Source organism: Myotis lucifugus, unplaced genomic scaffold (genome assembly GCF_000147115.1).
Source record: "Myotis lucifugus unplaced genomic scaffold, Myoluc2.0 scaffold_122, whole genome shotgun sequence".
NCBI lineage: Eukaryota > Metazoa > Chordata > Mammalia > Chiroptera > Vespertilionidae > Myotis > Myotis lucifugus.
In genome coordinates, this window is record NW_005871170.1 from 1,741,302 (window position 1) to 1,756,263 (window position 14,962).

General features: G+C 39.8%; 1 protein-coding gene across 4 annotated transcripts in view; it reads right to left on the reverse strand.

Annotated features, from left to right (window-relative positions):
* CDKAL1 (CDK5 regulatory subunit associated protein 1 like 1) overlaps positions 1 to 14,962 on the reverse strand; it is a 628,254-nt gene that overhangs the window by 26,956 nt on the left and 586,336 nt on the right. For all 4 annotated transcript variants that reach the window (XM_006093745.3, XM_006093747.3, XM_023758088.1 and 1 more), the window contains 2 exons: positions 5,768 to 5,851; positions 2,820 to 2,984 (listed from right to left, as the gene is read on the reverse strand). In XM_006093745.3, coding sequence (XP_006093807.1) covers positions 2,820 to 2,984; positions 5,768 to 5,851 — 249 coding nt within the window. The remainder of the gene's footprint in view (positions 1 to 2,819; positions 2,985 to 5,767; positions 5,852 to 14,962) is intronic.

Consider the following 14,962-nt stretch of genomic DNA (forward strand, 5'->3'; position numbering starts at 1 on the left):
AGAAAATTCAGAAAGACAGAAATTCAGCTGGGATTGGTTTTCAAGCGCTGAGTAGATGATCCTCACAGAGAAATTCACTCCCTCTCCTGCCTCTGCATACCATGTTCAGGGTAAAATAATGAACAAAACCGAATATGTCAGAACCAGGTCATCTGCAGAGTCTGTTCTTTCCAGATGGGACTAGGTGTGAGGGAAAGGGACAATGACCACTTAGTAACTCCTGACCATGTTCCAGGAATGGGATTCGGTGGCTTATACACACGACTGAATGTATTCCTTTCAACAACCCCATGAGAGAGATATCATCATTCCCACTTAACAGACTAACGCTCAGGAGCCACGTGCCTCGGGTCCACTGGCAAGTCTAGATGCAAACCCAGGTCCAGCTGAGCCCAAGGCCATGCTCCATCCACACGGTTAAGCTGGTTCTTTTCATCCAAGAGTGCCAGCACCTTTATCAAGTTCAAAGAGCCCCAAAATGTCTGAGCCATGATTATAACCTCTACCATCTACTTCTCAAGCCTACAAAACAGAATCTGTTCTCTTCTTGCTTAATTTACTTTAATTCCTATCATCAGCCAAAACATTTTAACATCAGGACAAATTCACTGAAGAAGGCTTTTCGACCCTGAGTTTGGCATATTTTTAGTCTTTAAAGTTGACAAATAATGAAGCATAAAGCTATGTTCCTTAATTTATATGAAGTCACACATGGTGGTAACGGACTTGCCTGGTATTTCCCTTAATGTTAGCACCCAATTCAATATTCCTGACCCTGGGGCCTCATGCACACTGTAAGGCCATTCCCAGGCCTCTTCTGGACCATCTCAGCTCAGAGGAGGGCCAGCGGCAGCAGTGCTGACAGCACCATTGCACAGGCCGGAGGGGGAAGAGTAGAATAGAAAAGGCTGCCCCATGGAATTTAAGTAGGGCTACTCTTCTAGAGAGGAACACAATAGTAAAAAAACCGAATAAAATGGTACTGCTTTTCCTGATTTCTGTATTATTAATGATGATGTTTTAAAACTCCATCCTTTTTAATAGGCATACATGAAAGAGTTAAATCAGGCAGGGCCCTTGGAATAACAATTTGCCATCTATTACCATTTGTTGTGATCTTTTTTTTATTGTAGCAATTTAAAAGCAAACTTGTAAAACACACTGTGTAGAACAACAAAAGATAAGCCAATTTTCTTTAAGCATTTCTGATGTAAAAGCCACATTTCTAGCAATATCATTTAAATGCTGGGTTTCACTGTTCCCTCTTGGCCATCCACCCCAACTCCAAGTATGATTTCTTTTCAAAATAACAGCAAACATTAGTGGTTATGCTTATCGAGTTTTCCAGTTCACTCCTGGCCAAGCAGGATGACACACTTGGCAGGGTCCGGACAAAGGCGAGTCTGCGTCATTCCGTTATCAGTCACATGCGATGCACACAGTTCTCACATGTACTTGTCAAGCTCATGAGGGGTCACTCAGATTGGGACACCAGAGTGTGTCACATTCTAAGTGAGAGTATAGATAATGGTACCCTCTTTGTCCCTACTCTCAAAGTCTAATTAACATACCTGGCAGTATATTTTGAGGGAAAAGATAATACATATATTAAAACAATTTTGGAATTATATGGCCAGATAAATACCACTTATCTTTTTTCCGTACATGAAGTCATTGCTATATACTTTTCTTGGAGTGTTTAACAATTGTGCTAGAGAAAGGACATCAAATGATGCTTAGAAATGTGATACACATTTTCATTTCACACTCCATCAGCTTTTACAACTGTAGCTCAATGAAATGTAAGAGAGAGCTTGGCAAACAGCCATATTTACCAAGGTATAAAATAGTGGTCAGGTTACTGTTTTATAGAAATAAAAAAAAAGTTTCGTTTTCAGTCCACATGACTAAAGCAGATATTCAGCTAACACCCTAGAGCAGTGATTTTCAACCCGTGTGCCATCTCAGGCACCGTAAGAATTTTTAAAACATGCAATACCTGACTATTTAGTCAGGGCACTGACCTCTTTTCTCTTAGATTGTCAAATAAAAAATTGACAACAGCCTGCCCGGCCAGCATGTCTCGGTGGTTGAGCAATGATCTATGAACCAGGAGGTCATGGTTTGATTCCTGGTCAGGGCACATGCCTGGTTCCAGGCAGCCAATCAACGATTTTCTCTCTCATCATTGATGTTTCTTTCTCTCTCTCCCTCTCCCTTCCTTTCTGAAATCAATACAAATATATTTAAAAAATTATACCTATTTTTTGCGAGGTTGACATAAAATATGTTTTTTGTGCCCCACAGGATTTTAGTAATTAGTTTATGTGTGCCATGAGATGAAAAAGGTTGAAAATCGCTGCCTGAGAGAAAGGCACCATAAGCACATATACTGACATGGTTTAGTGCCTGTTTAACTAAAGGTTTTACTATATTATAAAGAGCTTCATAAAGCAAGAAACTATGTCTTCCCTCAGCCGGTTCCACTCAGGATTTACTGACACAGACACACACCGGGTCTGACCATCTTTGGTGTTACATCTTTCACTTGAAAATAATGGCATTTGCCTTCTGCATCTAGACCAGAAGCAGAAACAGCTTATTCCCTTAACAGGCAGAGAAGAAAAAAAAAAAAAGCTAAAGGCATCAGCAGAACTGCATCTTTCCATTTCAGATTTCAATCTGCGGGAAAGGACTGCAGCCTCCTGCAGGCACAGAGAGGGGGCTGTGAATTACAGAGCCACGGAGCCACAGTCTGCACCCTGCGCCGCCCCAGCTGCTTCTTACTGGCAGGGTGGAGGGGAGCACCTTTTACTCACCGCGGTCAAGCCTGAGACTTCTCCTTTGGCTAATGGTTTGCTGATGGATGGTGTGTAGACTTTGGCGTCTGCTACTGGCTGCCCTTTCATAAAATGCTTTCCGGATTCATAAATGTCCACTTCGACCATTTTCCCCATGAATGTGGGGTTCTTTGGCACTAAAACCTTTAAAAAGGGTTCAGAAGGCTCAATTTTAAAATAAACTTTTAATTTTAGAACAGTTTTAAATTTATAGAATTGCTGCAAAGGGAGCACAGAGTTCCTGTATAGCCCTACTCAGTTTCCCCAGGAAAACACTGTACACCAGTCTGCCGGACTTGTCACAGTGAATGAGCCATTATTGGTGTCTGACTATGAAGTAAAGTCCCACTTTATTCAGAATTCCTCAGCTGTCAACTAATGTCCTTTTCTATTCTGAGATCCACCCCAAGTGGGCTCTATCTTCCAGCTGCTCCAGGACCTGGGTGGGGACCTGGGGGGAAGGGCTGGCACTCTGGGAGGAGCTGCTGCAGACAGCCTCCTGCATTGCAGGACGCCTGCTGTCCTCAGGCATGTGGGAGGCAGACCTGGGAAATCCCAGCAGGCAGCCAGTCACTTTTGGACAGGCCTTTGATATTCTGCTCTTGGCTGTCCCATGCAATGAGGGAAACCAAGACAACGCTGATGAAAGCCCCCTACTTTTAATACCTTCCAAGTTAGCTATCAAAGTTCTGGTTTGAGTAGACACTTCAAATAAAGGCCTGCATGTTTGTGTGCATGTATATGTGTGCGTGCGTGCACAAGTGTGTGTTTTGGGGGACGAGAAAGAACACTTAAAAGCAACCTTTTCAATATTCCAAACATGGGTAACATGGAGGTAAATAGCTCCTTTAACTGGTTGCCATTCAGTTCTTTTGCTCTGTAATAAAACGCATGTATTTGCGAGCTCTAACTCCACATAGAACCAACTACTTTGGAAGGGTACTCTGGCTGGTCCACAGGAAACTGTCCTATGGTCTCTTTCCACTAGATTTCGGGTAAAAGCACTTGTTTACCTCGAGCAAATCTCTCCCCTGCTTTGGGACTTAGAGGTAGTCTGTATGCATTATGTCTCCCTCTATTTTAGGACTAGCTACTGGCCAATCTTTTAAAGTTGGGATCCAGAATAAAGAGACTAATTCTAACCCAGCAAGACTTTGATATCTTGATGCAATCTTTCCTTCTGGAACTCATCTCAGTAGGAAAATAATTCCTGTGAAATCTCTGGAACTTAGTTGTAGAGACAAAAAGGTCAGAGGAGGCAGAGGCTGCACAGCCGGTTTCTCAGAGGCCGCGGTGGATCTCGGTCCTTCTGAGTCTGATTTTCATGACCACGGAGTCCACCGCTTCATCAAAGTGTAGCAAGGTCACCTGGGTGGCGAGTTACTCACGGTAAGCAGACGGACTAAGAGGGCTTTAGTATCAGAATATGAAAGCCCTTTTAAATCAACTTTTATAAGACGAGAAAATCTCCAGAGTAAACTATCCTGGGGAGATCTGGTGTGATTCTGGGGGAAAATAACTCCCCTTGATCTGCTGCCTTGATCTGAATGAAGGGCTCAGTGTTTTTCCCCCTCCGGTTTTAATAATTGGAAAAAGCCCGGCTGCTTTAAATTGGAGGAAACAGCTAATGAGGCATGCCATTGCCTTTAAAATGAAGGGGGAAAAAGTTCCCCGCTGAGGCAGAAACCCAGATGGCAAGAGAAAGGAGAGGGAAGAGGCAATGAAAACACAATCAAGCTCCTCCCCAGGCTGAGCAGAGAGCGGGCCTGGGTAGGAAAGCCGCCCTCTGGAGTCAATTAATGAGATGGAAAGTGGGGAGAGACTCAGCTCAAACACGAGTGGTGGAAATCCTTCCTCCACAGGTACCGGACAGGGCTTGTTTAGTCTGGGTCTGGAAAAGCTCCCCACCTTTCCTGAGGACCCAGGCCCGTCTGAGATGGCTCCTGGTGGCACATCAGTGCCTGAGGCCTCTTAGCTACTGCCTCCCCGCTCACAGGCGCAGTGGGCTGCCTTTGACTATCCCCTGCATGACTTGCCCACAGTGGTCTCAAGAGCCTTCCAAAGCTCTAATTCTGGCCATGACCCATAGAAAAAAAAGATCCACTTCTCTTTGATCTTGAAAGTTAGTACAATCCAGGATGACCCATGAAATCCCTGTCCCCATGCAAGTCCCCCTCCTGAGAGGGCATATCCCATCTCCATATCCGGACGCCCCTCGAGGAGGCATGCTGTTTCCTTCCATCACTTTCCAATGGCTTTACCTCCTGGGCAAGTGGAGTCCCAAATGCTGAGGCAGAATCTGGCTACTGGGGAGGCAAGGGAGGCTCGCTGGGAAAGAGCCCTTGGGGTTGGGTTTGGAGAAAATTCTCAAAGTAAAGTCATTTTGACCCTTACACTGCTCTCCTCACACAATCGGAGTTGAATCCAAGGAACAGACTCTTGTTCCTTTGCTCCCAGCATTTTTATCAAGGTGGGAGTTATAAAAACAAATTCTAAAACTAAACAGAACTAAAAAACCAACCAACCATGAAACCTGCATGAGTGCCTTGACAGTGAGAGGAAATCCCTGCCCTTCCCCGCTGATGTCGCCGGTGCAGACATCCTTCCTGCCTCTGGACAGGACTCTGCCAGGCTGTGGGGATGCTGGCAGGGACAGCTGCCTGTTCCAAACTCCCAAAAGCCTAAGGCTGGCCCCCGCAAAGATAGTGAGGACTGAAATACATGTATTCCTTTATAAAGAATGTTCTGCAGACTAAGCCACGAAGATAAGGCCCATGCCAGTCCGCCTGGCTGGATGCTATAAAATGCCTTGCTGCACAAGATTCTACAACCCTCCCCACTTTTAAGTTCCTTTTGCTTAAGCAGACTTACTTTCAGAACTCTTTTTCATTTTGGAGAAAATTTAGGAACACAGAAATATCTCTTACCTGCTCATAGAATCGATTGTGTGCAACATAAAACTTGGAATCAAAGGATTCTTCTGTTACTAACACTTGTTGTCTTTCACCAATCTGGGAAGAGAAGGGGAGAAAAAAAGGAATGATATGGGCAAACACCTAAGAATTCAAAACAAATGCCAGCCCAGTAAGTAGCATCCTCTTGAATTTAAAGTAGGCTCTAAATTGCTAGTTACTTAACAGGTAATAAAAGAATCACCCATTCAAATTTCCTGAAAGACTTTATTAACTATTTGGTAATAAAAATGAGCCCAGTATGAAATCTTATATTCTTAACTATGAAACAAAACTTGATTTTATTTCCTCCTTCAGCATAAGATAATTAAGGCTTCTAAGACTTACAAAAATCTTCTAAATATCACTTTGTTTCTTGAAACAAGGCTGCAAAACAAGCCAGAACAAGCTGCTTCTAATCCAAATTCATGAAAATATTTTGGCAATATGAAAGAGTAGTAATAAACATTAATTTGAGTTATGGGGAATATAACACTAAAGAAAATGCTTCCAAAAACTAGTCATTAAGAGCTTGCATCTAAACATTTCACATACTATTCTGAAATTACTAATTAATTCACACAGCTATTTATTTGTCATATACATTTTCTCTGTCACAGGCAACCGTCTCCTCTATGTTGCAGCCATGACCCCATATTCATATTTTTTAAGAGAAATACAGCAAAAATAGGGGACTGTTAATTCTCTACAGGATCAACCTATATGTATCTATATTTATTATCTAAGCATGCATTTTCAATAACCAAGAAGTTAAATCAGACAAAATATGGGATAAAGAAATGTGACTTCTAAAATATTCTACCATTTCTAAGTTTATCCCACTGTGAAATGTAACATTTAAAGTATCAATTACTGATTTTTACAAGGTTGTCAAAATGTCTGATGTAGCAAATATTGGATGACTGTATTGAATGACTGTGCCCGGAACTACATTTGCCTTTGTTACTTGGTAAATATGACCCTCCATATTAAAGCACGCTGGCATGAAGATTTAAAAAAGCAATCCCCAGTTTCATAGGTAGGGACTTGCCAACACATTCAGGCAATTCCCATTTAGGAAACATAAACACAGCTGCACTAAACAGACCACCAATACAATTTAAAAACACACCCTCTTCTATGTACAATGCCAATACCTAAATGCACCGTAATTTACTATTTTTTTTTTACTATCTCATTCAAAAGGTAACCTCCTAAGTCAAAGATTGTAAGGTTTCTAGCATGATACTTATCAAAGACTTAGTTCACTTTCTGAAAATTAGTAATAGTTCCTGCAACACTAATTTCTTTTAAAAATCAGATGGCAACAAAAGTAAGTTCCTGCAACTTCTACTTTGAGCTTTATTAAAAAAAAAACACAACCTGATGAATACTGGGTTTCACTGAAGTATATTTTTCTGTAAAAAAAAACTTAGAATGTTTGCATACATTTCACAGTGTGAGTTGCTTATAAGTTAGGATAAGTGTCTCTCAATGGTTCTTAAGGAAATTTGCAATTACACTCCATGTAACATTAAGTTTTCAGGAAATTAGTCTAACAATAATATGGGATAGTAGAGACACTGAAACTGTATGCTGGTTCTTTCCTCTTGTTAGAGTGAATGTGGTCATCGTTTTGGGGCTGTCCTATTTTATCTGGACATAATGATGATAATATACGTATACACAGAGTTAGAAGACTTGCTATGTTTATACAGTAGAGGGCAGGGCTTTCGATCAACCATCAGAGAACTATTTGTAGGTGAGTATTTAACTATTATTTGCCAAAGGGATTCAGGAAAATTGCTATGTGCAGTCATTTATGCAAACAACTCTCCAGTCACCCTTTTTGTCCTCTCAGCCATGGATATTTCATCTCACTGGTGAGGCTCTTAAAATTCCTCAGAGAATACTGGGCAAAAATGAGCATAAGAAAGCTAAGGCCTTGATCAAAAGCTGCTACAATCTATCCCCACCCCCTAAAATACCAACAAAAACTAATACACGTCCTCAATATTTTTGTAAGGATAAAGTTTCAATGAAATGAATATAAAATACAACCTTTAAGATAATCAGCTATTTCAAATAACCTTAAAACAACAATGATGTTAAGGAAGGGAACTCTGGAAGATGTAACTTTGCCTTAGTGACAGTGAGGAACCTTATGGGCTAAGAACATGTATAATAAACCTCACTTTTTTTTTTTTTTAATGAGCCACCTCCCCCTATACTTTCCAACTGTTTTCTCCTTTAACCTCGTGTGGTTAAAGAACTGCACTTAACAAGAGTGAGGATGGTCATCCAGCTTTGCCTACCAATGTCTCTGTTATCTAGCAAGAAATCCCAGTCTAAGAGGAAAAAGGCAGGGTATCCGAAGAAAAAAAGGCCACATATATCCTAAGACAACAGGACAACAAGCACCCATCCATGTATTATGCTAATGACTAAGATAATCCCCTAGAAGTGATCAGAACAGTCTGTTTTACAGATAATGATGGAGATGAGCTGTGTCTCACATGACCTTCTGATATTTCCCTGGGAAGTAGCTTCTATGGCTACCTCACTACCATTGATAGAACCTTCTCTACCAACTGGATCCTCTGACAGAAATGCAAGGTTACACCACGGGCTTAAAACAAACCTTTTTCAGAACAAGATAACAAAAAGAATGCTGCGTAATTTTTAAAATGAACCAACTTCTACAAATGTATAAAGTTGAAAATGATGTTTTTATGAACTTTGTGACTAATAGCAAAATATGGCTGTTCAGCAGAGATGATTAAGATAAAAGTGGAATTGTAAACCAAAAAAATGGTCTAGAAGGTGGCTTTAAGGTAACCAGAATAGTCAAGGCTAGGAAGAAAGGGGAAGAAGGAACATACCTCAATGTAATGAAGGTTATATGTGACAAACCCACAGCTGTATCATACTCAATAGGCAAAAACTACAAGCATTTCCCTTAAGATCAGGAACAAGACAGTACTGGAAGTACTAGCCACAGCAATCAGACAAGAAGAGGAAATACAAGGCATCCAAATTGGAAAGGAAGAAGTAAAACTGTCAAATTTGCAGATGACACAATACTGTATATAGAGAATCCTAAAGATTCCACCCCCCCCCCCCAAAAAAAATACTAGAACTGATAAATGAATTCAGTAAAGTAGCAGGATACAAAATTAATATCCAGAAATCAGTTGCATTTTTTACACTAATAATGAACTATCAGAATGGAAAACTAAGAAAACAATTCCATTCACAACTGATTAAAACCAATACCTAGGAATAAATTTAGCCAAGGAGGTAAAAGGCTTGTACTTGCAAAATTATAAGACACTGAAGAAAGAAATTAAAGAAGATACAAATAAGTGGAAGAATTCACATCATTAAAATGTGCAAACTACCCAAAGCAATCTACAAATTCAACGTAATTCCTATCAAGACATCAATGGCATATTTCACAGAACTAGAACAATATTACAAAAATTTATATAGAACCACAAAAAAGCTAACTAGCCATGGCAATCTTGAGAAAGAAGAATAAAATTGGAGGAATCATGCTATCTGATATCAAACTATACTATACGACCATTGTAATCAAAACAGCATGGTACTGGCATAAAAACAGATATATAGATCAATGGAATACAATAGGGGTGCTTAAAATAAACCCACAACTTTATGGTCAATTAATATTTGACAAAGGAGGCAAAAACATACAATGGGGTAAAGATAGTCTATTCAATAAATGGTGTTGAGAAAATCTGACAGATACATGCAAAAAAGTGAAACTAGACGACCTTCTTACAGCATACACAAGAATACACTCAAAATGGATTAAAGACTTAAATGTTAGACCATAAAAATTCTAGAAGAAAAAAAACATAGGCAGCAAAATCTCAGACATTACTGGTAGCATTATTTTTTCTGATATATCATCTTGGGCAAGAGAAACAAAAGAAAAAGTAAACAAATGGAACTACATCAAACTAAAAAATTTTTGCGCAGCAAAGGAAACCATGAACAAAATTAAAAGACAAGCCAATGAATGGGAGAACATATTTGCCAATGATAAATCTGATAAAGGGTTAATATCCAAAGAACTTATAAAACTCAATACCAAAAAACCAAACAACCCAATTAAAATATGAGCAAAAGACCTAAGTAGACAATTCTTCAAAGAGGACATACAGATGGCCAAGAGACATATGAAAAGAGCTCAGTGTCACCAATCATCAGAGAAATGCAAATTAAAATGACAGTGAGATATGTCCTCATTGGGAGGAGGGTTCTGGGCTGGGTGAAAAAGGTGAAGGGATTAAGTAATGAAAAAAACAACTCATAGACAAAGACAACAGTATGATGAGTACCAGAGGGAAAGCTGGGTAAGGGAGGTTGAAAAGAGTATAGGGAGGATAAATGGTGCTGGAAGGAGACTTGACTTGGGGTGCTAAACACACAATACAATACCCCCACCCCCACTCCCCCAAAGAAAGGAAGAAAGGGTTTGAAAGTGATGAGGCAGGAGAAGGAATGGTCAGAAGCAGAAATGCATAGTTCTAGCGGAAACTGGGGGAGAAGAAGTGTTACTCAAAACATCCTATTCTACATATTTGAATTGGACAGAAGAGTGGGAAGACTCAGGGTTTGGGTAGATTGTTTTTAAGATAAAAAAGATTTGACTACATTTTGGGCCTTCACATTCCTCATTGAAAAAGTGAGTTTGGTAGAAGTGACATGCCGGTGGAGAGAGGAGAGTAGGACTGAACAGGAAGTGGGTTATAATATTTAAAGGACCTCTCAGTTCCAAAACTGTAAGTCATCGTTGATGGCAGATCTGTAGGTTAGGGGCTGGTGTGCCCGCAAGGTTTCAGATAAGGAAATACTTTAAATCCAGGCTCCTTTTTCTGACAGTAAATGTATGCTTAAAGCCCTCTGTAAATTGCAGCTAATTTCTTGCTGCCCTTAAAGTAACAACATAATCCTTAATACCCATCAAGAAACCTGAACCTAAAGAAGCCTGTCAAAATCTTTCCAATGAGAGAGAGAGAGAGAGAGACACTGATTTTGTTACTCCACTTATTTATGGATTTATTGGTTGCTTCTTGTATGTGCCCTGAGTGGGGATCGAACCCTCAACATTGGCGTTTCAGAACAATGCTCTAACCAACTGAGCTACTCGGCCAGGGCACCCTTTTCCTTTTGATTTGCCTTAGAGATATATAATTTATAGTTGACAGCTTAAAATGCCTATTTAATTTCTACAACATTAAAGAGCTTGGGGTGGGAATACAACCCTCCTGCTATAGTATTTCTATGGTACACTCAGTTTCCACTGGCAAAGTTTGACCTTCAGGACATCAGTCAGGACTTGTGAAAAGTGGCTGTCTGTCCTCGTGCCTGCTTTCACAAGCTAGGCATACTCTCCTACACTCATCAAATGTCAGTGGAGAAAGCAATGTTTCCTAGGATGTGCAGAACTTCAGTTAGTCCATCTAAAACTGACTTTAAAAGACATTTTATGAAAATGAATTATAAAAATAGTCTTTTAAAACCACCCATCCATTTCACAGAATGGGTCACTGAAGTGAGGGAAGGTGCAGGACCCCGCCACCCCTGGTCCCACATTACTGGTGACTTGGAGTTCCTGGGAACTGGGGCCTGGCTATGAAAGAAGGAGGTGGTACAACTTTCTACGACCTGCTGAAAAAGTATGAGGAAAGCTCTTAAGCGTTTCTTTAAGCCACAAAGGCAGAAAATAAAGACACTATTTCCCTAACTTGACAAAGAAGGTAAAAACCTGAAGGGGCTTTGCACTGTCTGATTTCACGGAGGGGGAAACTGAGGTCCCACCAAATGTGGAGATTCGCACAGAGGCTGAGGGAAGAAAAGGAAGTCTGGGGCGATTCCCTCTACTTGAGCCTCCTATTTAACTGCTAGCTGTAGAAAACATACAACATCATGGATCTAATTCTGCAGCACATGACTTTTCTTTGAGTAGAGAAACATCTGTGACAAACAAAAAGCAATGTTTTTTTAAATTCAATTTTTGGGTAGATTTTTCAGTACTATTACATAATCAGCTAAGCTGTGTTATTTGTGTCACATCTCTGCTTAAATTTTCCCGAGTGTCTGAAGTTGTGAGAAACATCACTAACCATATGGCAGATAACACACACAAAACACATTAGCGTTAAAAAGCAGTGGTTTCCAACAGAATTTGGTCCCTGAATGAATGCTCATTCAAGTACACTCTACTTCTCCATTTGTCCTAAAACAAACAGTATTCAGCATGGCTATATAAGGATTTCAAGAGAGAAACTAAAAAGAATTGCTTCAAGACAAGCAAACAATACTAAAATTAAACAAAATCATTATAGTATCTGGGCCTTCACTTCTAACCCAGTAAGAAATGTTACTGGTATAAATACTCCTTGGACAGGAAGAAACAAAAAGTTTATTTTAAAGTTACATATGACTTAATATATAAACTTTACTTCAAATTTACTTTTCTCTACTATTCCCCCCTTTTCACTTTTGTTTTCCTTTAAACAGAAAAGCTGAGATGTGGTTTTGGAAAATAATTTCAATTCAATTTCTACTCTGAATGGTTAGATGAGGTTAGAGTTCAATATTTCAGTATAACTGCCCAGAGTATCTGAAAAACATTCACAAAGGACAGATATATATTTGAGAACTAGTGTAAGAGAAATATTTATTTCTTCAAAACACTTATAAGAAGGTAAAGAAATTATTTGCTTCCCATGAAAAATTTCTAGCAATTAATTTTTCTGTCCAATTGCCTGAGGGAAAAATGGAGATTAAAACACACATATCAAAAAGCTCTCATAATTATGTACATCAAGTTCCTAATAAACTTGAATTCTATCTCTGTTTATCCTACAAGATATTCTGACATGCTACTTCTGTATAATCCTAAGAAAGATATCCCTTTTCCTTTTCAAAAATTGTTTATTGATTGATTTGAGAGAGAGAGAGAGAGAGAGAGAGAGAGAAAGAGAGATGTGTGCTTTTTTTATTGCAGGTAATAAAAAACAATTTTTCTACCTGACTGGTTTCTGAATACATGACTTTGGGAAATAACAAATGTCCTTCTTTAGTTCCAGTCAAATTAGTTTTTTATTTTTATTTCCCCCCCCAAAGCTGCATGGAACATGTTAAACACAAGGCTGTGACCTTAAACTCTGAAATAATATTTCTAGTGTCTGTGCAAGAGCCTGCCCTCACATACACCTTTAGACTAATTACTGCAGTGTAATGTTGCCAGTGAACCACCGTAATTACACTCGGAAAAAAGTATGGTCTTGTTCTTTCCTGGCTAATGAAAATGATAACCTTTCCATTTTGATCCATCATTCACAGCAGGCAGAGCACGTGATGCAGGGTCTCCAGGGTATACAGTCATTTTCCTGACTGTTTATGTACACTTCTGTTTTCTGGCCCTGCAAAGCTAGAATTAAAGAACCAGCACACTTATGCTAAAAACAGTCAACAGTAATAATAGCAATAACATTAAAATTTAATATCCTTACTCCACAATGCTATTCAATAATGAAACAGGGCCATGGCACAGGAATGTGTGTCAAAAATGATGATAGCACAGAAAACAAGTAATGAGACTCGTAGGCCATCGTACTCAAAATGCTTGCCGTTAGTTTACTGCTCTAGTTAAGGATTTTTAAGAGATGTTGGACAGTTTATTGTCAAAGTGGCTGGCCTTGTATGTGACTTTTAAACTATGTCAGAAAATACATTCTATTAGATTTTTAAATCGATTTTAAACAGTATCTTCTGTGTTAAACCACCTTCTTCAGCTTTACTTATTAATACAATTAAATACATTCCAAATGGAAAGAATGTTCCTTTAAGTATTTAACCTATATGTATTTATTAATTGCCAGGAGCATCTTAGTGGCCCTATTATTCCTTCCTCATATTTCAGAAATAACGTAAACATGAAGGACAACTGAAAAATAATTTGGCTTTTTAAAGTCCTTCCACCCAAGCAATGACACGAGATATAGGTGGTTCAGTTGGATTGAGTCAGACTATGACATTTCTTCTGACAACAGCCAGGTGTGCTGTTTTCTTCAAACACCGGCTAATATTTTTTCTAGCCATGTGCTCAACCCAGTCAGAGAAAGACAACCCAAGGGAGTCTCTTCCCAGTTGGAGGCAAAATCCCATCCTTAATGATAAAACTATTCCATCTGCTGGCTGAGAGCTGACGGTAAAGCACAGGAACAGTGCTTTGTTGGTTTGGCTGCAATAATTCTTAACAGCAAGTTATATGACAAAGGCCAACCTGATCCCTTTTCAGCATCAGAGACCTATAGCTGAGTGCTAACTGAATGTCCAGTTCAAAAAACAGCCAACTCTGAGCCACCTGCTTGGACATTTTTGGTATTCCAGAACATTCTAAGGGTTACCTACATGGCTTTGGTGGAATTTTAAAAAATCCTGGTAAGAACACATTACATGAGGTCTACTCTCTCTTAACAAACCCAAGCAAGTTGCCCTTCCTTATCACAGGCCTGGTGCAAGTATGTTAGAGCTATTTTTTCCACACCAGGGACACTCTAGGCCAGCCGTGGGCAAACTACGGCCTGCGGGCTGGATCCGGCCCGTTTGAAATGAATAAAACTAAAAAAAAAAAGAGACCGTACCCTTTTATGTAATGATGTTTACTTGGAATTTATATTAGTTCACACAAACACTCCATCCATGCTTTTGTTCCGGCCCTCCGGTCCAGTTTAAGAACCCATTGTGGCCCTCGAGTCAAAAAGTTTGCCCACCCCTGGGCTAGGCAGTATAGGCAAGTGCTCAACCTTATAACTATCCAAAGTGCTATGGTCAGTAGTATCATCTATGAGAGCCTAATAATGGAATGGCTAAGTGGGGCCAATGTGGGACTACGTGTGGAACCCTTTTTTACTAAAAGCTCAATTTTGAGATTGAACAACTGTCTCCATCACTCCCACCTTCCTGGTCTTTTCCTCATTGGTCTCCATCAGTCATTCCTCAGAAGCCTGTGCCAATCTCCTTTCATGAGCTTCTCAACAAGGCACAAAGGTGACCACGTACAGCTCAGAACGACTGACAGACTGCCTTCCTGGAAAGCGTGTTTAGAATTTTTGTTTCACTGATGACACA